Below are 27,175 nucleotides of genomic sequence, written 5' to 3'. Positions count from 1 at the left end.
CGATGGAAATTTATTATATATATTTATTATATATAATAAATTTCCATCGATCTACCAGGCCTAATCCAGACAAAAATATTACACTTAAACTATGCATATTACCTATACAAATAGTCACTATATTTATCAGATTTTTAATAAAACAAGCGAACATTAGCAACATTTGACGAATGGAGGCGAAAAGCATAATATTTGTTGATTAAGATGAACCGAGATCACTGTAAACTATGTAAAGGATGTGATAGCAGAACACGAGGAATTCAAACTGGTCTGACGAATAGAAGCAACCTGATTAGTTCTCTAAAGGATTTTTCTTATTCGATTCGGTAATACGAGTCCGTGGATCGCGGCTCGAAGCGTCAACGCCGAAGAGACTCGTTCCGGCATTCAACGTGACGAAGGTTCTCGAAACCGCATAAACTTTTGCCCAACGATATAGCCATTGGCACAGTTCTATCGTATTACCGTGACCACGAAAGACCACTCAGCCCACGCCTCGGAGAAGCGCAACGAAGATCGACTGGTTTAGAAAACCCTACTACGTATTACGTTGCCACCACTTATTATAACGGATATCTGCGGCGGAGGACCGCGTCCTCGGCCTTTGTTTAGCTCTACGGATCGATCCAACCCAGCGCTCCGAGGATGAAACATTGCTCAAATGTTTTGCCCCGATGAATTATTAACAATGCGCCCCTGACAGCAGATGGAAATTGGAGTAAGGTGTTTAAGCACACCAGCAAATATCTCTAAAATTAATTTGAGGAGACAGGCCATTGCAGAAGCACTTTTAAGATCGGTACATTCAGAAAATGTTTATAACGATAGTATACAATGAATTGCTTTCAAACTTTCATTATGTTCTATTATTTATTATTTATATAAACAAACGAAAACCTTGAAATTCAATTTTCCACAGTTTTCAATTCGCCATGAAATTAAAATTTTAATTAAATGGACAAAATAATCTCATCTGCTGTTTGTTAACAAGGCGACTCTTTTGTTTTTTACGACAGAAAAGAAGGAAAGGGGGTCGCAAGTACAAAGCGGAAAATGCTTTTTATCCGGGATAAAATTCACACAATGGTCACCGGTGAACAATAGTGTACTACGATTCAATAACGCGTCTCGCGTGATATTTCAGATACGTTCTTTTTTCACACCGAGTTCTCGCATAAACAGTCAACTTGCGACGAGCAGTATCATCGTACTTTATTGTTAAATATCACAACAGATCATTTTCTTATCTTGTATCATATCATACATTTTTTATTACAGTTCCAATCAGGAAAATATTTTGTGCCAAAACACCATAAAATTAGTTTTTCTTTTTCCGTTTTGTGATGCAAGACAACATTGTTAAAGGAAATATGTAATTCAATTCATTAACCAAATAAGTAGGTATATTTTAAACATATTATACTAAATCGTGCAAGTTAACTTTTTGTCATTTGCAAAGCAAATTGTTTTATTTTATACAGCAGAGCAGTGAATGCAATTACTTAATACGATTGCTATAAAATTAGGTTTAATAAAGAAAGTTCTTTTTATCTTGTGACAACGACATGCTTGGTTTATATTTTAATCGTAACACAATAAGTATAAAAGGCAATAACAATATATACAACTTGTCAAAATAATAATACAATAGAACGAAATTTTCAAAATAAAATCGCATTATGTAATTAGACATTTTGTGATAATAAATACGTTAAACATTCATACTGTATTACGTAAAAAGAAAATAGTCACTTGTTGATGGTTGCTGGCAACATCGCAGCTGCTAGATACGTTTTAAAACCTGTGTTTCCCGTAGAAACAAAAGAAAAATGTGCTCGAGGAGCGTACAAGATCATACGAGGATCTGCACTCAGCAATTCCGTCCGTTCTCCGCGCGGCACGCCCGACATTTTCGTTTATACTTAACTCTGAATTTTATATAGACCTGCGCAGGCGAGCAGCGCATACTGGCGAACGTGCTGTTATGTGTACACTCTCGTACGTACAACCAGAAAAGACCCTGAGAGTTCAAAAGCCGTGGTCCAAGTTCCCCTATGCCTGTAAAACTTCGTACTAATGTTAGGAAGAGAATGCGCACCGCAGAAACCGTCCGACGACCACAATGAAACCGCGTTCAAGTTGTAAACCAGTGTGAACTTCTCTAACGCGTCATACTTCTTGAACAATACCTCAAGGATTAAGCGTTACGATTGTACGCGCGGGGTCGTAACCTTAATGCGATTTACGTGAAAGGTTCTAAATGTAAGCTAAATCGCAACTTCAGCGCTCCAAGGTCCGCCGGTCCCTGTGTAACTCGATTAAATTTCCACCTGTTAAATCACGATTATTATTCCATTAGTTGTTAATTTAATATTCGATTCGTTTCTCGCACTAATTAAAGCGTTATATTTTTCTTTATTAAGCGTTCAACGTCGCATCAATAACTAGCTCATTAGCTAGCACTAGCTCGTAACGAGATGTTGCTGTTTGAGTCGATAAATTTGATCGTATCATTATTATTTTTGACGTAATCATTTTGTTTATTCAAAATACGAATACTACACACGAATATTACAACGTTAAAAATTATTTGTTCTCAATTACAGTGTCTCACATGAATTCTTTTTATATATTAGGTGATTAAACAAACCTAATACTAACTCGATAACAATTAATAGATTCTGATAAACTTCTCGAACTAAAGAATTCAAACCTAAATAAATACATCGTCTCACACTGTAAAATTATTATCCTTGAATAGTAACAACATACAGAAATAACCACGTATTTACACCATAAATTTAATATTGCAAAAATCTCTACGCACGAATTGTATCTCCTCGTTCGAACGAGCTGTTTTAAAGTTGCTTCGAGTCGCATTTTACGCGTTTCGTTTCGTATATTTTTTTTTCCGCGCTTTCAGCCACGAGAAATCCATTTCATTTCCCATTCCATCGCGCGTCTCTAACCGCGAGCATTGATACCGTTTGCGTCGACGATTCTAGTTTTATGCGAAACACTTGTTCACGGGAAAGGGGACAGGTACTTGAGGAATCGCGGAAAAGTTTCACCCTTGTCGCCACTACGTCGACTTTTACATCGAGTATCGCGGAATTTCCAACCGCAGACGGTATGTAACAAAAATGAAGCCGCGGTGAAATTGAAGCGTGCCGTCACTTGTTGTTACAACCGAGCTTGTTAACGGAGGAGAGCAAACCATCCCGATATACAGGGTACATCATTTAAAACAGATCGCTTGATTAATTCTTTTATACGACACTTTAACAGCACTATGTTGATACGTACAGTGTCTACTCGACGTTTAAAGAAATTATAGGTTCGGTCAACTTGGTCGTAACTAGGCTGGAAATGTTTATACGAATTCGTATTTTCACAGATACAGAAAATGAATCGAAACATAATGAAAGTATATCTTATCTTCTAAGTGGTACAACATGTGTCGTTGATATTTTACAGATTTTTGCATTCGTGCATATTCTTGCAGATTGATGTATCCCGATATACAGGGTACATCATTTAAAACAGATCGCTTGATTAATTCTTTTATACGACACTTTAACAGCACTATGTTGATATGTACAGTGTCTACTCGATGTTTAAAGAAATTATAGGTTCGGTCAACTTGGTCGTAACTAGGCTGGAAATGTTTATACGAATTCGTATTTTCACAGATACAGAAAATGAATCGAAACTTAATGAAAGTATATCTTATCTTCTAAGTGGTATAACATGTGTCGTTCATATTTTACAGATTTTTGCATTCGTGCATATTCTTGCAGATTTTCCCATATGTTCTATGTCATAACTCAGGTGAAAATGTGTGGATCGAAATTAAATTTGTTGCACGATCAACCCTTGTACTGAGAAGGTTTACTATAAAAATTTTCTTACTGTTAATATAATATAATAATAATACTATAAAATATAATAAAAGAAATGAAGTAGATATCTTTACAATTATATTTACTATAAAAAAAAGACTAGAAAATTATAAGCTGTGTTTTGATTGCATCGAGCGTAATTTAAGAAAGTGAATAAATTAGAGGAAGAGAAAAGTTTCTATAAACAACAATTGGTTTCTATAAAATAAAAAATCCACTTCTATACTTTTTAGCTGACTTCGTAAAATTCCATGACGTTTAATAACAAATGCAAACAATCAAGAATGCCAAATGGGCAATGTTAGTTAGCACAGCTTACGCGAGCAGAAACAAATTACCCAGCTCATATTCCGGAGCAGATAAATCATATTTTACCCTACAATATTTTCTACACGGCAACTGGGTCCGATAATCCACCATCCTGCAGAAGTAGGTTAAGATCAAAGTGGGACAAGTTGAGTACTCCCCTTGTTAGTCTTTAACGCGACGGCTGGTGCCTCAGTCTTCGCAGGGTTAAGCCTTTTACATCGGTGCTAGCGAAGTAAACGATGCCAGAGGTCGTCGGACACTGGCAAAACGAAAGAAATCTGACTATATTTGCCGCAGTAAGGGAGTTTATTCTTACCAGTCCGTTCGTCGTTCGGGTGTTTTTTCCGTTGTCTTATTTTACTCCCGTAACGTGGACAAATTGTCTGGCATTAATTTCCATGAGACGCGAAAAACGTTGCCGAATTAGTAATTCCAGGCCGACTTTAACGAGTCTTTGGTATATTTATGTGAAAACGCGCACGGTAAGGTGTTTTACAAAACGCGGTAAAGGATTTCTCACGCGTGTTTTTACACATGACGACACGTGTTGAATATATTCGCCACTGCCTCGGACTGAATAGGACGCATCTGCGAGACCTCTGTTAGAAGAATTATGTTTCCAAAGTTATGGACCATTCGTGTTTCTAATGCGAAACAGCTCGACGTTTCTTTCAGCCTTTTCGCTACAAACAAAGATAGAGTTACTCCTCGATTACAGGTATGGATAGACAGTAAATAGTACAGGAGCATGTACATATGGCACGTTTAGTTTGAAACGAAAGTTCATATCTGTTACTTTTGCAATTATATTCAACTGTTTCGTTTTTAATTCTGAAACGATAATACAGCAGAAGGAAAATATTGCTGAACAAGCACTTTCGTTTCAATTTGGTCGTACAAATATGTTTTGCATCCACCGTGCGTATTTGTAAAGTAATAAGAAATAATAAGAAACTCAAAATCATAAGAGTCTCAAAAATATAAGGATCGATTAATGACACGAAGATCTAATATAGAACAAAAAAATAAAAATCATATTCGTGATATTAATGAGCAAATAAATGTATAAATAAATAAATGAGTATTTTTTTTATTTATTTTTTAATAATATGAATCCGTTGTATTTAAGCAAAGAAAGATAAACCGTTACTTAAAAATGCGCGGTAGGAAGTAATAGCGAAAGGAATAAAATGAACTCCTATTGTATTTTTCACGTTAAAAAACCCGAGTTTAATTTCGACATAGTGTATTTGCGAAAGAGCAAACATGGCTGATTCACAATTACAGTCGTTTACCTCTGTGTATAACAGACAGAAACTGCAGCAGGAAAACGGACGTTGGTGCAAAATAAAAAATCTGAAATAGAGTTTTCAGTAAAAATATATTCGCGTGGTTTCTCTCTTCGAGAATGTACGTAATTTTTCACATTTCCAGGGTCTGGAAACGCATTAAACAATAGAAAGCTATAAAACAACGTGGATGTAACGAAGAGACGCGAACGGATAATTGTAGCGTCGGCGTAGTTAATTTACGGGAGTTAAAAGGCGTATTAATCATCGTGACGCGTTAATTATCGTTAATCATTGTTAATGTAATTTTAATGGCATCGAGTTAAGTCGTAGACAGTTTACTCTGTAAACTACTTTGCCGAGAGACAGCAAACAAAAAAAGTACGTCCCGTGCGAGAATGTTGACGTTAATGTCCACGAGCAATTCATTGGGTTATGTTGATGTCTAATTTTAACACGTTCACTGCCAGACTAATACTCTTGAAAATTTCTACTGCGATTAAATTTTGTTTATAGACTTTTGGAAACTACGTAATGAAACATTTATTTTTGTATTTAGTTCTGTAACTTCATCAAAATTCAAGTATTTCATTTAAATTCATTTTCTATGACAATTAACTTTCAGAATTAATAGTTTTCGTTTCTCAGTGAAAAGCACTGTCAGTACTGTCACCCATATATGGCTGACGTGGCGATCAACGTGTTAAAGGGGAGTGGTAACAAGCGAAACACAGAGCCGTGCAAGTGGTTATTTTAACATCCTCTGTGAATTGATCATCTACCTCAGGGATTTGATTAAATCTCCATTTTTATCGTCTCCCTGCGACAGGCAGATTGTTTCGTAAGTGGCCGGCCAGCCATAATGACCAGGAGTCGCGTTGGCAAACAAAAGTAACGGGAAATGATCGGCGGTGATACACACCGATCTACCTGGATCACGCTCATCTCATCAAATAAAAATAACACTTTCTTCTCTGGTGTCGACGCTACTGATTCGATAATATTCCCCGTCATTGGTTAATCACGATGTTATCTCGATGTTGGCAGTTTGATCGAATGCAGGTCAATGATCTCAAATAAAGTAATTAATGTCCGCTCGCGATTATATGCCACGAACAAAATAAGGAGGATAATAGCCCTGTCAGAGGTGGCGATTATCGAATACAGCCGATGGCAGGTATCAGGATCGACGGTCCAATGACCATAACGTCGAGATCCTTCGTTATCGTTCAGACGAGGATAATTAAGAAGCAGAATCGCGAGCCATACAAATTACCGATTCAATTAATGTACGATCCCGCGTCGAAACCTCCTCTTCCACGCCCATCACGCAACCCGTTTTCTTCGTTCTTTTTTGAAACGTGATCGGCTTCCGTTTAATTTCGGTCACTTCGATGGACGCCGGCAGAAGAATTACGAGCCACTTCGACACCGTTTGCTCCTGCCCGCCATCGATCTTTCGATAAATTGACTGATTGCTCCGTACCCTTCGTCGATCGAAACGATAAACTAAAATAATAGCGTCGCCGTGAGTTTCGTAATGCGTCAATTCTTGCAGGATGACTTCCTCGATGTGTCGTAACTAGACTGCGGATCCTTATGCATTTATAGGAAATTTGAATGTGCAAGAACCTACAAAATGCAAACAATATACAAGAATATAAAAAAGATCGAACGTAAAGTTCGTGTTATAATATTTGCAGAATAAAATAAATTTCTACTTGGATTACTCGCTTTATTTTTATTTCATAATTATCACACTACAAATGAACCTTCCGATCGCCAGAAGCCTAATCATGTTTAATTATTCACTTTACTTTTCTCGAGACAGATATACAAGTGATCTGGTTTAGGTGGACCACCATGTAAAGCGATATAATATACATTTGCATGTACACTCAGTTCGCGTTTTAATTAAAAACTTTCCATTCACGTCTACCAAATTTCCTTTATGAAAAAAGGCATTCATATTTTGCACGGTGATTATAAAAAGTCGTCCCAAACCGGCTTTAGAATTTTGTTTCAATCAAACACGAACTGTGTGGAATATATCCAACTTTTAAATTTTAATGAAAACCCTACAATATGATTGCAATTAAATGTGAAAGATGATGTATTTTGTTATTAAAGAACAAAATTCTAAAGTCGCTTTTGAAAGACCTTCAGTTTCAACTATGTATTCGCGGTTTATTATACCTTCAATCGCAATTCAGAGAGAACAGTGTAACATGTTTGAACTGAATACTATAGGTTATAATTTTAATTTCAAAATAAAAATCACATGGATAGTGGATTTGACGCAAGCTGTTATGAAAAATGTTTCTGATTACCGATAATGTCAAAAGTGCGGTGCACTGTTTAAGATGAAACTAATTTGAATGTGACCATCCTTTGCGAAGAAACCACGCGAAATTTTGAAGTATTTCATGATTTAGAAAAGTAATAAAAAAATTCATGATGAGAATGAAAAGGTTCGAGTAACTACTGAATGCTGATAGAGATACAGTGGTGAACGTAAAACGCGCAAACACAGTAAACAACAGACGTAAACTATCTATTTACAGACCTCTATTTACGGGCTCATGTCAAGGTAACTACTCTAAGCAGGTAAACAATGAGAAAACGATATCGATTAAACAATAGAACAAAGTAACTGAATGTTCTCTTTAAGGAATGTAACAAAATTACTTTTACAGTTTGAATTTAGATAAATTTCATGAAATTATTTTTAGATAATTTTTATTTAGAAAATAACTTTTTAAATAGTTTATAAACATTATATTTAAATAATTTCAATTCATAAGAATTTCGTATAATTGTTTCTAGACAATTTGGATTTATAGAAATCTTATTATATATAATAATTCTTAAATTAAGTTGCAAAATCGTTGAAATAATTTATTACATATTTCCTTCGGTAAAAATGAAACTTTAATATCGTTTCATTTCGAACAAGTTCCTCGGAACTTAAGTAATTTTATTTCAAATGAATTTCACCGAATTATTTGTAGGTGAATCGATTTCGAAGAGACTTCGCTGAATAATCCGCACGTAATCTAGTTTAAATTTCTAAACATTATGTTTAAATAGACTAATTTCGAGAAGGCATCGTAGAATTAACTTTAATCAACTTTTAACAAGTTCGGCGGAATTACTTTTAATCTGTTCATCCTTTTAAAAAAGTGTCACGAAATTCGATTTCCCGACGGACAAAGTTTATTTCGGAAATTTCCGCTGGATATTAATGCTATCCTCCTCCGGGCTTGACGAATACTAGCAATCCAATTATAACACCATCAGCGTATGTTCAAAGGTTATTCAATGCGCCGGAATGTGATTAGAGCGTGAACGCTTGTGTGCATTAATCCTTTCGAAGGGTATTGAATAATATTTAACCTAGGTATGATCGAGCAGACGCTGTAAATCAAGGGTCGTCTCGCTTAAAAAACATGTTCAATCGAATTACGGTCGTGACGTGACTTGGCCACCGACATAAATTAATTCTTACCTCGCTCGAAGAGCATCGAAAAATATTCTACCAAACCAGTAGCGTGACTAAGATTAATGTCATCCAATGCGGTTAACTCATGGCGTTATGGATCTCCTCCCGGAGGAAATCATGGAGAATTTTTTGTTTACTAAGGAAATTAAAAGCACACCTTCGATATAAGTAAAATACTACACATACTAGTGCCTAAGTATATGGTTATATTATAGCCTAAGTGTATTTTCCATTAACTTAGTTGGTTAATATTTGGTTAATAATTGGTTAATAATGCAGATAATGCAAAAATTCTAGAGAAATGCATGTAAAAAAATGTTTATAAATAATAATAAAAGAAAAATGTACGTGATTAAGTATACAAGAAGTTTAATTAAATTTCAACTATTCACTAAAGGAATATCCAATATTCCTGCACAATGAAGAAGTTTGCTACAGGGAACAGCTGATATTTCAAAAATTTTTGTGTGAAACGAATTGAAAAAGTTACCAAATGTGCTTTAAATTATTCTTATAAAAAATAATAGATTCTTGCTAGGCGCTGTATAACCAGTATCATCTTTCCAGTGATATCACTGAACCCGAGCCCCTCATTCACGCCAAGATCTTTGAATAATATTTAACTAAGTGCCAAGCTTTCCACGAACGAGCCTGGATGCAAATTAAACCCAAACTATATAAACACTCTCGTGTACGTCGTTTTTCAACTGCCAGCTCCAATTTCCTAAATAATTTATTATTAACGCTTTGACGGTTGCACGTTTCACGCGCAGACTGTTGCCTACCGGCGACGACTGTTGGATGAGTTTCAATATAACAAAAGCCTGCAAACTGCCTTTCGAATCGAAATTTATAAATTATTTATAAACTCACCATTTTATAAATATTCAGGCATGCTCGCTGCTTACTTTCAGCATTGAATAAAGTTAAATAAATATGAATTCCATTGATTCGGACGCCAAATGAATTGTTTGGTTGATTCCAGAAAATAACTATTGCATGACATACGGAGTGCCAGAGTATTACGCCGGATAAACCGAATTAACATAATAAATTATAAAATAATATCGCATAATGATTTAAGATTCATAAGGACGCATGATCATAGTCAGTCGCGCGTGGGCCCTAAGAAATGTTCAGAATCGATCGCTCAAAAACGAAACCTTGTATACAGAAATTTAATGCTATATTTTCGATTTACTTTTACGCCTACAATTACCGTATAGAAAGTTAACATTAGAAGAAGTAGCTTCGAATTTATCGGTGCACCGTTAGTCGTCAAGGATTTTCAGAAATCTTTCAGCGATCCCGTTGTCGAATGATAAAAAAGAATCTACTCTCCAATTCGAAAATCGGGCCAAAGTGAATTCCATTGTGCAAGGCTAGCGTCGAGAGAGCACAGGGCTGCGCGACGATGTAGAAAAAAAAATGGACAAAGTTAGTTTAATCGACGAGTTGAAAGCTCCATCGTGCTGAATTAGTCAGCCGAATTTAATTGATCGAATGATTCGATCTTCGTCCCTCCCTTCTGCCTGTCCCTGTCTCTCTAACTTCTTCCCTGCAACGATCTCAATTTATCGTCGCGTTGGATTGCTAACGTTTTAATACGTTTACGCTCCCTACACAGCCACCCCTCGGAAAGTCGAGGCAGCCGACCGCGTAAAAGCTACATACAAAATCGACGGTGCATTGAAATCGAACTCGAGCATTCTTCTAGTGCGAATCGAAATCACCTACCGCGCCCGCCACTGTACCCTTATTAAGTGTCCGTCGATTAGCGCTTCATTAAACTCGAATCTTCTCTGCCGATTTTGTACGCCAGGAGCTCAAAAAGGAATTAAGAGAGCGCATTATATAGAGATATATGTACGCGATATTTGCTTTTCGAAAAGACATGTGCTTGTACTTTTTATAGATTTCTGGTCTTACTTTACGCGATTTGAAATTATTTGGATTTGTTGGAAAATAAATAAGACGCGCGGCGTTTGTTTCGGTGATGGTCACTCAACCTTCTTCCGACGAGCTGTTGGAAAGATTTTCGTCCCTCACACGGTTGGTAAGGGAGGAAAATCTTTTCAACAACTCGTCGAAAGAAGAAGATTGAGGGAGCATCACCGAAACAAACGCCGCGCGTCTTATTTATTTTCCAACATGGTCCAAATTGTTGAAAGCCATCTGTTAATCCAATCGCGTAAAAATGGAATATTGGAATAGACACCTGGAGTGCCTTCTTCGCCACAACCGATTCCCCATGCGACGATATCCGCTTGGACGTACTTGCTAGGATTCGATTTTCCTGAAACGTATCCTCCACGTAAATCGAGTGGTACGTACAGTTATTTTTATTTTCATTTTAATTATTTGCCCAAATCTGGCACGTACGTTCTTAAAACTTATGCGAGTTACGTAAACTTATTGTTGCGTCATACACCATCAAACATCTCTTCGTGGAAAGTGTGGAACGTATCGAGAGCCGCGAATGAATTCATTGTATTTAAATTCAGTAACCCAAACAGCGTTAGTATATGCCTGGCGAGTGTTTCCGACGGGATGAGATAACGTACTAAATCGATCGTTCGTTCGATCTGTCGATAATGCAATTAATTCGCGCGAACAAAGGTAGGAAAAAAGGTGCCGATAGGAATTCGTTTTAGAATGAAGCGTTGGGTGGCGTCCGACCACGGTCCTATAAAAGTGATTACGGTTTTTAGCGGGAAAAGAGGTTGCTCGTACGCTTGCAGAAAGGAATTTAGTCGACGCCTTAACGTTCACTTCGCAACGGAATTAAACGGTTAATGGAATTTCGGGAAATTTCTCCTTCGTTGGAGACAAATTGCGCGAGGGGTTCGATCGCGACGTTCGCTTCCGCGTTCAATGAGCATTACGATAAATGGATCATTTTCATCATACTTCGGACTGGCTGAGCAACCCGCGGGGATTGCGATTTGTAACCAGTTGCAGAAGACTGTTGCTAAACCGAAACTTCTCTAGTGGAAGGAAACTTCTCTTGGTTCATTTATTACAGATTAGCACGAAATTGATTGCGCTTGGATAGAATGGATCGTGTATGAGATACGGGCTGTCAAGTTGGAGAACCGATTAACTTCGTTAAACATGAAGTTGAAAGTAAAGTTTTGAAATTGTTGAAAAATCTTTGTATCGAAAGATTGATAATGTACAATGAATAATGAACTTGAATAAGGAACAATTATTATGTATATTGTGTGAAGTTGAATACAAAAATGAAAGAAAAAAACTGGCGAAATAAAAATTAACCGAGCATTCTCTATTCACGTATGTTTGCACAGACCATATGTCGTCGACTAATTAGTCAAATCATATATCGTCTTCCTCGTTACCGTTGAAAGATCTGTTCCTTTGTTGTTTACGGATTCACACGGATAACACACATACACATTTTCTTTTATTTATTTTCGCATTATAGAATGCTAATATATCTATTTTCAACATAAAGAATCGTTAAAAGTCGTACCTACGCTGCTGCTGTGCTCGAATACTACGTGGCACGGTTTCATTCCTCATCCTTTCAAACCGAAAACTTGGAATAACTATCGAAGCGTCCACCTAACCAATCATATCGAACGATGCACATTTGATAACTTATTTCTCCCTCTGTTAGATCTTTTGATAAATTCATCGATATTTCTCGCGTTTACACTGCCTGGACGTATTGAATAGTTATTCTTCTATAAAGTTCCGCGCTATTGTACCGTCAGCGCATAGAAATCCGATGACAAATGGGGTCAGCCACCTTGGCACCTAACCAGAGCACACTATTAACCAAACACAAGTACCTAGTTTGGACGACAGCGATGGTAAATGTCGACTCTAAACTTTCAGGAAACACCGAACGTCTAGTTATAACCGAGTGTCCATATTGCTACAAGTAGCTCGAACGAGAAGTCGTAGCGTTTTGCTTGATGTAATCTAAAGCTATACTTTGTCTAGAATAAACATGCGTTTCAGAGGATGTTCTAGTTTAATTGGTTTGAAAACCCGATTTTTAAAAAATTGTATTCTTAGAGGTTTTAGAATATTTGAAAATATCCTGCAAAAGGATTTTTGGGGATTCGAAAAACTTCCGGAATGACGTATGAATCACGTAAACGTACGTATTTAGTAGATTTGTGCTAGAGTGTTAATTAAGTGCTAATAAAGTGTTAATTTATGTTTATGCTGTAATCAGAAGCGTGATAAGTGTCTCGTCGTTTGCTTAACTTTTTTCGGATGATGAGATTACGGATTAAATTTATTATATGCGTAACTAAATCGTTTTATAATTCAAAAAACCAACACGTTCTTCACACCTGATTTTGTGCAGCTTGAGTTTTATTTTAATTTTAAATCCCGTGCCTCAAAGAGTTAAAATACTTAATAAAAATGAATCGTAATGTTCTAAGGTTAATCCGCGTCACCTTTGTGCGCAGCATCAACTTCTATCCTTACACGTTCGCCTTTCGCTAACCTTCCCGATCTACTTAATTATCGGTTGTATTAATGCTACCGTGGTATCGGTCGTTGCGAGTCGCGTCGTTCGAGGCTGAAAAAAATTGATAATTGGCTAATCAACCCACGTGGCAGGTCGGATTCGACTTTCTCCCACGACACGAAGGCGTTTCCCCGGATAGACCTGTTTTCGCAAATACGATAAAGATCTTTAATCGTTTCAGCTATTACCGATACACACCTTGTAAAAGAAAACAGGACGGGAACCAGCTAAATCACGGGCACGTGGGAGTGATCCTTGGCGTGTGGGCTGGTCCGATACGCAACCACAATTTCACTCTAATCGAACGAGGAAGAATGGTCCATTGAGAGACATTGTTTTTCTTTTTAATACTTTCTCCCCCTTCCTTAACCCTACATTGCTTATTATATACAGTACCACTAGGTTTCACGCAGGAAATTTATCAGCAATAATGTTTCCTTAGGTTTAATTTCTTTAAAGCTCAAAGTCTCGATAAAATGATTGTCGGCGAGTTAAAGGTGACTTTATTTTGTAAATCTAGATAGCTTAGAATTCATGGCAATAGAACGCTAAGAAACATCTCGAGTTGCTGGTAAATACCAGTTGGAATGAGTTGGTAAATGAGTTGGAGTCAAAACATGTAAACATAATATTATGATTTATGCTATTTGGGTCCATCATTATCTTTATTTGATTGGTTCTTAATGTAATACAGAAATGTATATCCTGTATTTGGTTAAGCGATTTAGAGATGATTCATTTACAATTAAAAAATCTAAGTTTCGGTCTAGAAAGCCTTCTTTAAAAGACAGTAATTGTACGCGGTATTCATAATTCACGTTTCATTTTAAATTGACTTAAATGGTATTCGAATTTGCCACTATAATTGAATTGATCAGTTAGTGTATGAATCCAAATAAAGGAATTCTCTTATATTGAACTAAAAACAGCCAAATAAACAATACATTCGAAATCCTTAATTTAATCATTTATCCCGAGCAAATTAAAATCAGAGAAAAATTCACGAACCTCCTTAGATGAATGAAACATAAATCAAACTGCCTTGCAGCACCAAAGCAACCTTTTATCATCGTCGTTGTACCAGTTTTACAGTTTATGAGAAGTCCGTCGTCCATCGTACAAGGTATGATTATATCGTTCAATCATTTCCTTGCTGGCGTAGAATGTCTCTGATCGGCATGCAAAAAACTACGAAAACCCTACTCAACTTTCGAACTTCGCAATAGACGGCTGATTAGGTTTTTGCAATCCGCGACAAGAAATTACACCCTCATTATTCAAAATCAAATTACATCTGCGGACGGGTCGGACTCGGTACCAGTAAGAAACCGATCGTCGGTTTGATTACAGGCGATCGAAGACAACCGGCTGTAGGTGCTCGGCAATTTCCCTTCAGAAACTAAATCGCCGTGAAGTTATGAGACACCGATATGCCCGTGAAATGACGCCTCGTCACGACAGGAAGAAGTCACTTTGCCACTCAAGTCTCGCGCGGCGCGATACAGTCCTTTCGCCATTCCCTGTATCAGCGTCTCCCAAACTTTTCAGTCACGGAACACTTTGCATCCTATAATATATTCACGAGACACTTACATTCCGCTGTTGCTATTTCAGTATCTAAATGAATACTTTATTTCTGCATATATGTAGAAACAAAACGAAAATGGACTCGAGCTTTTTCATTTTTGGTTCGAGTACCAAATAAAAGATGAACACCATTTTATCTATTAGTCCACGAATAAAAATTAGAATCTGTATTACGGAGTGAAACATTTCACAATGAACAGTTTGAGGAACGCTGTCCTGTAGAATCAACCGCGTCGTTCGAAAAGTAACCGATCGGTCGTGAAAGTCGTTAAGCGATTGGAATCAAGGCTCTAGCGTTTGATTAATGAGTACGACGTAAATTGATACGTCGTCGCGTACAACCAGCGATTTCGACGTTAATCATTACAGATTGTGACGGACCCCCTACATAATCTTGGGATGATGATAGGTGAGGTACGTTATCCCTCTTAACGTTCTGCGTTTATGAGCGCAGTCTGGTACTTTGAGCTGAAAATTTCAGTTACTCTATAAAATTAAAAGACTGACGTACCGACGTAAAATCAAAATTGTTGAAAAAATCTTTTTTTCTCTCGCACGTACAATAATAACCCCGTAATCAATCCAAAATAGATAGTCCAGTAAATCTAGGAAATTAACGAAGCTCTTTGCCGTATCCCGAATAGTATTTAAAGCACAATACACACGTGAATGTAGTTACGCTAAAAGTCAATTTCCAATACGCTCGAATCGCCGTTGAATATTCATGGAGTTCTGTTCGTGACCCATTAATCGAAACTTTACATACGGGGGAATATCGTTGCTCCTGTACTGGACTAACTAAAATTAACTTCGGAATACCATAGGTAACTAACTGAAACGATCAAGTTACACAGTTTTCTCTTAAACGAAAGACTTTAACTTCTTCGCGTCCTTGGCCGTATATATGGACGTTTACTTTTTTATAATCATAATTACACTCAATAATAAAAAGAAAAATTGTCCCTAAAGAGATTAATATCGCAAATGATACATATTTGTTGCATAATAAGATTAAATTATACTGAAACAACTGTACAGAAAAGAAATATGTTTACATGCTTGCGATTATAAACTTCTCGTTAGGAAAATATATGATATATTACATATAATATTATCAATTGTTGGAAATGTAACCAATATTGTCTACTCCCAGCGATACAAACATTCAATTTCAGTAAAAGCAATCGCTTCACCGTGCTTCCACACTTTTCCGAGCTTCTCAATGATTTATAATACGAAACCAAGAGGAGGGTATTGTCACGGCTGTTCAAGACACGTTTGAAATACGTGGTCCACGTAATTCTCGGAAGTGGAAGGTCCGACGTGGAAAAATGCGCAGTTGGAACCAGCGTCCGGCAGAGTGACGAAAATACATATATTTTAATCAAGTGTGACGAAAATGCATGGTAGGCACGGTGGATACATGCAATTTATGATAAACCGCTTGGTTGACACTCGAACAGCTCGATATGAAGGCCAGCTACGCTCGAGACAGCCACTGGGATATCTACGAAATGGATTCTATCGCTTGCTGATGAAAAGTTCATTGGATGCGATGCAAGGAGAAGGATTAACTCTAAATTCGTAACACTAAGAAGTTTCAATATCGAGCTTATACAGTTGCCGACAATATTAAAGGGATACTTTTTCAAAACGATCGAAAATATGGACATTATAACTTTGTAACTTTTGTACATCGAACGATCACGTACGTGAAATACAAAGTAAAAATATTTAATTTTTTGATACAGGTCAACTGTTTCCACTCGAGGCCTATTTCTCTGGAATCTACTAGCAACTCGAGATGCTTCTTACCATTCTATTGCCATGAATTCTAAGCTATCTAGATTTGAAAATAAATCCTTTACCTCGTCGACAATCGTTTTATTGACACTTGGAGCTCCAAAGAAATGAAATCTAAAGAAACATTAGGTATTGTAGATTTGCTGCGTGAAACCTAATGATGACTGAGAGTCGCCTCTCGACTGCAAAGGGTGAACATAATAAAAAATACATTATTCGGCAAATTTCACTTTCCAGTTAAACCATTATTTTATTCGAGCGACGTAGTATCCATTATTTGAAAAAGGACTCGCAATATTTGTTCAAATTTTCCCACCTCCGTCCCGTATTTGCTTCTCATTGTCGAGCTCGCGGCTCGATACCGTAGCGAGGGCGAATTGCAGAGAGACGAGAATCAAACGAGAAAAAAAGGAATCGAAACCGTGCGGGAGCGAGGGTTGTTTTATTTTTTTCATTGGGTGTCCCTCGTTAAAAATGGCTCTATTAATTCGTAGGATGATTTAAACGAAGCGACACGAGCCACGGACCAGGGCCACGAGCACGTCTCTCCTCTTTCGTTCCTCGGGTCTCTTATTTCGTGACGTTCGGATAACTTTAAGGTTGCCTCTAGCAAGCTCTTCCTGCGCTTTCGACCCTCGTCCGCTAATAGCAACAAGTTACTTCTGACCCGTCAGCGGGACAGACCCTTGCGACGCCTCTATATTTAGTCTGGGTCGAACCACTAGAACGGCGAGAAAACACAAAAGAAAGCTGCCAAGCGTCGGAGCGCCGGCGAAAGGAGTGCAAAGGGGACATCGTGATATCTCGACGCGGTGAAGATTCTGCCAAGCTTCTGGCTCGCAGCTGCTATGGCGCTCGCAGTAAAAACAATGTGCATAGATACGCCGGAGAAGCCGAAACGACCGGGTTGCAACTACTTGCAATTGAAACGGCCAATGGACAGATGTCCTGCAACCAACAATTCACTCCAACCTTTGTTCCGTTCCATTCCGATGTTAACTCGGTGCGTGGAGATGGTCAAAATTCTTATCCAAATAAGTACGATTATTTTGTGTAAGATAAAACACCCAAGATTAAAAATTAAGATTAATATTATTTGAAAATATTTACTATAGATATAAATAATAACTATATTTAAATATTAATTAATGCTTTCTGATTTTTTTTTTAAATTGTAATAATTGTTATGGATATAATTAATGTCATACTGCAAATGATCAATAGCTATGCCGTTTCTCATCGTCGTCTTAAGAAACCAAGAAGTACATAGTATGAACATTTTGAGTAAAAACAATTGGCATTCCGGATAAGATAGCACATTTTAACATATAATTTCCTATTTAATACGTGAATATATCCTTATTTTAATATGAAATTTTATCGTCTAACTATACCTCCTAATTTCGAAAGCGGTACCCAGTACTTGAACGAGATAGTAAACAATATATTTTAACCATTTTTATATATCTCATATATCTCATATACCTCATTATAAATTAATAGTGTAATGAACTAATTTACTCTCTTCTAAATAATGATAATTAAATAAAATGATTTAAAAATGATTAAAATCCTCACTTAAAGAACCTATCTTTAACTCGATAAACTGTTTACACATTGACAAAGGGCTGGTACGGTGTAAAGTACGGTCTACTATATTCTTCGGTGCATAGGCTATGTAATTTTCACATCATAAGTTATTCCATTAAGTTTTCGCTTCACAAGCTACTGTATTAAATGACATTTTCATTTCATAAATTCTACGAAACACGTTCTAGCGAAATGAAATTTTCACATGATAAATTATTTAAACTATATCTTCGTTCTTGTTCGCTTCGCAAGCGAAATTGTAGGAAAAAAGATTGTTCTTTAAAAACATTACGAGAAGAGATTAATCATTTGTCAAAACTGCAGCGTTAGAACCTTCCTTTATTGGAAACTCTGTTCCCGAAAAATAACACTCTTTAACGTTCAACGGGTACGCGTTCGGTTGATCGTGTTTCAACTAAACGGATTTCAGTAGGGACCTCCATTTGTCTATGTCACCAGACCGTGCTCCAATTGACTTTTATTTACGGAGTTCTACCGAAGAACTGTTTCGCGTTGAAGATAGGAAAAATCTGAATTTAGAAGAAAAATTATATTTTTAATTACGCGAACGTTGTTAAATAAAATCTGGTAGACTATTTTCTATGTGCTACATAAAATGTTATTTTATCCAGTTTCGTTAAAAAATGTTCGCGCCAAGCAGGATTTCTAACAATAGATTTCAGGATTGCATTCGGCAAGTTCCTGCAAACGCTCTCGATACTCCGATCCTTAATATACTGAACATGAAACGGATCAAAATAATCGCGGTGTCGCGGCTGTGTGAGCTTAACACTTTTACCATGAGCATAAATTAGCCGTGTTATTGGCGTCATTAAGTTGTTTCGCGTCTCCCGAGCGGTTCCTCCCTTGTGCACCCTGCTACCATTTCTCTTCGCCCGCGGTGCCGTAAATAAAGGTGCTCCGCGAGAAAAAGGGTCGTCCGGACCGAAAGTGACGAGAAAAGTGGACGAGGCTTCGAACATCGCCAGAGGAGAACCGTGCCAGAGAGGATTCAACACTGGCTCAAAGGAAACCCCGCGTTTACTCCCCGCTCTTCTTTTTCTACCATTTCTTTTCCTTCTTCCGTTTCGCACCTTCTCGCGACGAGAAAAGCCAGAAGAAAAAATGCGGAATAAGGACGTTTCGGTAGCTGGAAAATCTTTCGAGAAGTCCGAGGCGATGAAATAGACAGGAGGGGAAGGAAAACGTTCGTACAGAATCGACAGGCACTGTGCTTCACAACCTTCGCATCGCGACACCCTTTCAAGGAGAACCTGCAATCGTCAGACTTTCTTGTTTATCTTTTTCAGATGTAGGAAAGAGGACACAGAACAACTTCAGAAAGTACCGAGCAATATTTCTTTCCTAGTTTCGATACAGTTACTCTCCAAAGCCGATAATCTCGTTCGCTGGTCTAAAGTTAACACGTACACTGCCAAACGAATATTCTTCAACATCTCTGCTAGGGTTAAATATTTTTCGATTCCGAGATATCCAGCTGTACTCGCTTAAAACAGACACCCTGTATGTATGTAAATATAATAGTACGTCATAAGAATACTCTCTGGAGTGATTCTGAGCGATGAGAAATGAAGTATTTCCATTCATTTATTATAAATTTGTTCGTAGTACACTCACACTGTTCGGTGTGGCATGTTATACCTGTTGGAAAGCACCGAACTAAACGAATGAGATCCGTGGAACAGTGTTCGATTAACACAATAATAACGAATAACACCGACGAAGAAACGTATCACGACGATGTTACATGTAACCGCGCAGTCATAAAAAGAAAGAGGAAACGCGAGAGCCAGTCGATATTTCAAATCAGCGGCGAAGCTACAAGCCGCGTAACACCATTTCCTTGCTATCATTTCGCCATTTGTCTAGCCAGATAGGAAAAGAAGACGAATAGTCCCGTCGAGTGACACTATGATCCCTGCAGGTTTTACAGAGTGATTCTTAATGTTAATGTTTCTCAGCTGGTAAATCCAGTGCAGAAAAGGAGAGGAAAAACGTATCACGATAATATTCAAACGTGTTCGAAAATATTAGACACGTACAGAGCGAAGCATTTAAGGGGAGAGGCTGGTCCAGCTAATGTATTTTTCTAATGCATATAATTTCCCGATATAATTCATTTTTGTTATTGAAACTTTTTTTCCATATAAAGGGACGTTCAAAGAAGAACATTTGACAGTGTAGATTTAATTTGAATGTATATACTTATACATATACTTACAAGTATATGTATTCGTATTCGTATACATATATAGATGTAGTAGTCGCAAGGAAAGGATTTGGTCGGCGCAGCGGTCGGATTCGACAAAGTCCCGACTCGTTTCACAGTCGCCACCGAAACTAGGGCTTCGTGGAAAACCAACAGAAAAAGAATGAATTCCACGAAAAGACGAAGGGTAATGCGTCTTGCGCAAGTGTCAAGGGACGCTCCTCTGTTGTTGTGCTTCTTTGAGCCCCGTAACATAGGGTGAAACAGGAAACGAGACAATGACGTATCGCGACACACTACTCCACGCAAGACTCTAATTCGCAGTTCGCGATTAAAAGCGAAACCTCATGATAGCGAGTGCTCCAGTTACACAGATACGTAGATCAAGGTTGTGCCCTCGTTTATGGCCATCTTCATATTTTGTATAAGTATATGTATACACTCTATGACAAAAAAGTAGGACACCTTTTAACATTTCCGTCGCGCACGAAAATAAGTAACCGTTTTTTTAACGAAAAATTTCTTACAAATGTTCTGATATGATTATTTTGAAAAACCTATATTTGTGGTAACTTATTTTATATATAATATGATTGACGAACAAAAAAAAAAAATGAAAACTGAAAAATAACAAAAAGAACCATATATTTTCAGTTGGACGCACATGTGCGTCATCCGCAGCGAAAGTGTTAATATCGTTACTTCTTCGATACGGAGTGTTCATCGTAACGGTCTACAAAATTTTTCAGGTATTTCCGATGTGTTCCGAACAGAAATTAATTAGTATTTGGTCGGTTACAAATTTTAATGTAAAAGATTGCCAAACGAACTTCTTTTCCATACAAAGTTAAGATCACGTTGACTTTTTTAAATGGTACAGCGTGATTTTAACTTCATAGTGCTGTATCTATGTGAATATATCGAAGTACGACGTGAAAGTGCAAATAAAAAATACAGACTAAAAACGAAACACGTATACCAAAAATGATATAGAAGAAAATATATAATACGAAAGAAGGAAATACCTACAAAGTGCTGGCCCGTGTGTCATTTCTCCTATGGGGTAATGCACGTTTCACCGTAAAGCGTTAAACACGATTCGATTGTCGCTTGGAATCGGTGACTCGCGCGTGGAGATGGGGCGAGAAGGAAGCTTTGCGCGAGTTCGTAATGAAGTTGGCAAATACAGATATTGCCCCGACATTCAATACCGAGGCAAAAGAGCTCTCACGGCGCGGAGATCGAGCCCGAGACCCGCCTTTTCTGCGTTTCAGCCGACCCCAACGAAACGGGGAGAAAAATCCATTTAGGTATTTCAAGAACAGTCGCCGAACTTGGCGCAAACACCAGCGAACGACTGCCGGAGCGATTGCCGCGCTCAACGAATTTTCAATGGCCCGTTCGTCGGAACCATCCGCGTGACAAATCGTCCTTTGGGCCGATGTTCCGCCCACGAGAATTCAACGGCGCAATGTTCTGCCGAATTTCGCAAAATCGAGCGTTAATCTACGTTTCACGCGTCAGCTGCCGAATTGGTGCCGTAATCATCAACAAAATCGCTGCACGCCACTCTCTTTTGCTTTCTGGATCTATCCATAAGACCAGCGCTTTCCAACGCGAGGGCGTGCGCCCCGGACGGAGGCAGTTCTAGGTGTCTCTTTTTACGCGTGTATGTTTAATTCGGTGGAAAATACTAACAAGATAGAGAAGATAAGTTCTAAGGTTTAATGTACAAGATTCAATTTTCATTTAAGAACAAACTAAAAGATATCGATCTATGAAACATTTCCCGTTTGCATCGATGACCTTTCGACATCTTTTTGTCGACTATTAAAGTGATCAGTTTTTTACAATTGACAAAGCTATTTCACTACCACTTTCTCCATTTGTTTACATTTGCATGTTTCTTCATTCGACATGCGCACGCGTCTTACATGACTCCTGCATTGTTTTAATACCGATTGCTGGGAAAATTAGAAAATTTCTATATTTTTCAACGACAACAATTTGTATGTATTATAGATAAAGCAACAACGAAATCACGATAAAGTAAAACTCCTTGTGCCCAGTACTATAGAAGAAGCGAATCGTAAACATTATTTACTTGGAAATAAATGCAAAAACTCGGAACGTACTGCGTCAGATTGTAACCTTTTGCGATTATATTTCAAAAACTCTTAAACTTAAACGTTTAACCTTCGGTAACGATGTATTCTGCTTGACGGATTTTGTATTATGTATGTATTATCTATCTAGCAAAATAATCTCTATATAGAGCTAATAGTTCTAATTGCGTTAAATAAGAAATAAAAAATGTAAATAATGGTTGTGATTTCTACAGCTATGAACACCTCGCTTTGGCGTTCCTGAGCAATTTTCTGCGCGTAGACCTGGCAAGAGGTTTGATACAAATTGATATTTCGTTCTCCGGTATCGATAACTATTGATTCGATATTATTTCCGTCGCTGGGAGGGACGCGTCGATAGGATCGGAAGAATACCGGTTGGCAGAATATCTGCGAAGAGAAGAGACGTCCGTGACGCTAGGTGAAACGAAAGGGGACTGGAATCGTGTTTTGCGTGCCACCCCTCGCAACGTAATAAAGCTCGGAGCGTTGTTGACAGAAAAATAAAAGCTGCCAGTGTTCCCGCCAGCTGCGTCGCCGAGAAATATGGCGTATCCTTTTCCGATTATGTATTTATGCAAAAATACGAGCGGAAAACGTTTCAAGCGCGCGCAAACGCGATCCTCGAAATTGCTAGACACAATGTTTCCGGAGCACCGTGAAATATTCTCAGCCACGGATTCGTTAAATTGTTGCTGCGCTGACGTTGAGCAAGGTCTAACGCTTCGTCGCCAAATTATACAAGGTACGGCAATTTTATTCCTCCTATTTGGTTTAAACATCAATTTTACACAATTTTAAAAGCACTTTTCGAAAGTCAAGATAGCTGCAATTATTTCGTTACATTTGTTTATATGTTTAACCCTTTGCACACGAGAGGTGATTCTCGGACACCATCAGGTTTGACGCAGTCAATCAACCAGCAAATAATGTTTGTTTAGGTTTCGTTTCTTTAAAACTCGAAGTTTCATAAATGAAACGAGTGTCGATGAAGTAAAGGTGACCTGATTCTCAAATCTCAAATCAGTTTGCGTTCGTGACAGTATAAAATGCTAAGAAAACATCTCGAGTTGCTAGTAGATACCAAAAAAAAAAGTACTCGAATGCAAAGGATTAATAAATGTTACTCATAACTAAGAATTCACATTGTAAATTCACAGAAAGTATTTCCATACTCGCGAATATCGGAAATAAAATATCATCGTATTAAAAGGTAAATCCTCGGAAAGTCAGGCCGCAGAAATATAAGAATCAGACTTACCCGATATCAAGTAGAGCAGCAGCGATCCAATCCACAGAAGTCCCATCGTATTTCCTCAAAACTCTCGATTTCCTCTTCTACTGTTCTTCGCGATGATTCCGCATCCAGTCACTCAGCTTTCGATCCGTTTCATCCTCGATCGATCGGACACGATCCTCGTTCCCACTAACTTCCTATTCTTACACTCTGTCTACCGATTCGTTATCGAACGATCACTAACGCGATTACGTTTCTCGAAAAATGGTCCAGAAGAAATTCGGGATACGAAAATTCTCGACACGATAATCTTGAATGTGAAAATCCTCGGTACAAAAATCTTGGATCAAAAATTCTCAGCGGTTCAAGAATCTTGGACTAACAAATTTTGACCGCGGAAAGCTTCGACTCAAAAATGTTGGACACAAAGCTTAGCGGTTCAAAAATCGTCGACTCAAAAATTTCGAACGTAGAAAGCTTCGAATCAAACATGTTGGACACAAAGCTCAGCGGTTCAAGAATCTTCGACTAACAAATTTTGACCGCGGAAAGCTTCGACTCAAAAATGTTGGACACAAAGCTTAGCGGTTCAAAAATCGTCGACTCAAAAATTTTGAACGTAGAAAGCTTCGAATCAAACATGTTGGACGCAAAGCTCAGCGGTTCAAGAATCTTCAACTAAAAACTTTTGAACGCAGAAAGCTTCGGCTCAAAAATGTTGGACGCAAAGCTCAGCGGTTCAAGAATCTCCGACTAACAAATTTTGAACGCGGAAAGCTTCGACTCAAAAATCTTGTGTACGAGAATCTTCGATTCAAGACGATCGGACACAAGGGTTTTCGACAGAAGGCGAGGAGTCCAATGTTGAAGATGATGATGAAGCACACGTGGATCAAGCACGACGGCACTGGTGAACGCGACGGGTCGAGGAAGGAGGTCCAAGACGAACGATGTTGGAGCACCACGCGGTGTTGTTAACCAAGCTGCTTCTCTTCACGGGGCTGTGTGACACACTGCATAGAGCGCGGTACGAGACCAGTTCGAAGACTGAGTACGAGTCCATATCCCGGAGGCTGACTTCTCTCGGCCCTACCAGGGCACGCCGTGCAGTAATGCCCGTCCATTGCCCGCCTCTGGATAACGTTTCCTTCCACCATTAAGCAACGCGCGATACACGTCTCCGTGAGACACACCGAGCCGTGGAGCCATGCCGTATCCTCGCGGGGTAAGGAACCGTTGCAGGATTATCGCGGATCTTTTCCTAGAGCAGTGCTTCCCCGAGACAGGCCCAGGCATTAAAACGATTAGATTAACCCCGGTGTTTCCCTCGGTTACGGTACACGGTTCGGATTGCTCCACAATTAATGGATTTCTATGTTTCTTTATCTCTTCTTCTTCAATTTCTCTATTAGAGCCATTTTTAAAAGTACCTTCCTGGAAATTTGATGTTTTCTAATTCGTACGGAGCAATAAACTAATGTGTTTACGTTACAAACTCTACTGTAAATGGTTCGTCATAAGAATCGTACAAATACTTATTGTTTACTTTTACCCCCACTTTTTCGCATTTTTTTGTTAATTTCATGAATTGTATTAACTAGTAAATGTTGTTTGGACTATATCTATCTTAAAGATTTCCGATTACAAAAACAGAAGTTAAGAAACTACAAGTTCATGCAAAAGTTTTTTGGGAAATTGATCGGTGTACGAATACATTCTACACCCACTGTACTGATTCTGTGACTGTTTCGACAAATTGTACGCTTATATCGTGGAAGTTGTTTAATAACAGAAAAGGATACGGGGGCTTTCGAAAAGCTCCTTGACCGATTAATAACCGCGGCGTAGTATGTTTCATGAAACCCCACTCATCGGTACGTACAATTTAAGTACCCTAAAATTTAACGGTAATTCTCATGATTTTCACGGTAATATTAAGCTATCGGACAACCAGCACAGAAACGGTGGGAAATTCGTTCACATCTCGTTAGCGCGTGAAAATTTTAATCGAATTGCCACCGTGAATGCATGGCAGCAGCTGAAGTATAAATAATTGTAGACTGGCCGTACGTCGCCGGTGCACTGCCACTGGCGATTACGCGTCACCCTGTTTAATTTTATTCAATTTGTATAAAATACAGCAAGCCATTCATACGGCTCGCTCATGTTTAAATAGTTGTAATTCATATCGAAAATTGTATATCAAAGAAAGAATAAAAACAAGATTTAACACGTTGACTGTCAGACTGAAATTTGCGAAAATTTTTAAGTTAAATTATGTCGCGAAACAATTGAAAAAATTAAATAATCCTCGAAATATGCAACAACCTAGGCATCGAGAACATTTATAGACACTAATGGTTCCAAAACATCAGAGGAAACTGAGTGTGCACTATTGCACAAAGATCGACAAATTCTATCTCAAATGTGATGTAATACATTTTTACTATCAAAGAAATACCCAAGTTTGATGTCTTTAATGATTCTTTGTATATCATATAAGCTATAGTAAACCCAAATTCAACATCCAAACTAATCCACATTATTCAGAACATCTATCAAAAAATTGTAGAAACTGGCAAACCAATCTCATTGGTATGGATACAATCCAATTACAATTTAGATGTAATTTTAATTACTTTTTCCATTCAAAATTATATATAAACTTAAATATAATCCATAAATTACAAATATACATAACAGGAGTGGAGGAAAAAATAATATGGTACAGAATAATTAAGTTCTTTAATGCATCGTTTATTTACCGTTGTATACCATTAACATAATTACATGACCATTCGTTCTGCACTACAGGAAAATATAAAAACCACGTAAATCTTGTCTGAAATAAAGTGTGGACTCCTTTTGAATATAATAATCTGATAGTGTCCGTCCATCTTCAAGTTGCTTTCGACTTTCAACTTCCAGAGTAATAATCTTTCCTGTAAGAGTTTTTACAAATATCTACATTCCACCACGAAGACGCAGTACTAAATGAAGTGTTGATTCCTTTTGAATATTATAATCTGATAGTGTGCGTCCATCTTCAAGTTGCTTTCCAGCAAAAATTAATCTCTGCTGATCTGGAGG

The 27,175-nt window shown here is 37.8% G+C and overlaps 1 protein-coding gene across 1 annotated transcript in view; it reads right to left on the bottom strand.

Annotated features, from left to right (window-relative positions):
• LOC128875379 (fibrillin-1-like) overlaps window positions 1-24,251 on the bottom strand; it is a 119,866-nt gene extending 95,615 nt beyond the window's left edge. Inside the window, exon 1 of the mRNA XM_054120906.1 lies at window positions 24,110-24,251. Coding sequence (XP_053976881.1) covers window positions 24,110-24,155 — 46 coding nt within the window. The 5' untranslated portion in view covers window positions 24,156-24,251. The remainder of the gene's footprint in view (window positions 1-24,109) is intronic.
• Window positions 24,252-27,175: the final 2,924 nt, after the last annotated feature.

The sequence above is a fragment of the Hylaeus volcanicus genome, chromosome 1, assembly GCF_026283585.1.
Source record: "Hylaeus volcanicus isolate JK05 chromosome 1, UHH_iyHylVolc1.0_haploid, whole genome shotgun sequence".
NCBI classification, from domain to species: domain Eukaryota; kingdom Metazoa; phylum Arthropoda; class Insecta; order Hymenoptera; family Colletidae; genus Hylaeus; species Hylaeus volcanicus.
This window is presented reverse-complemented; position numbering and strand designations above follow the sequence as displayed.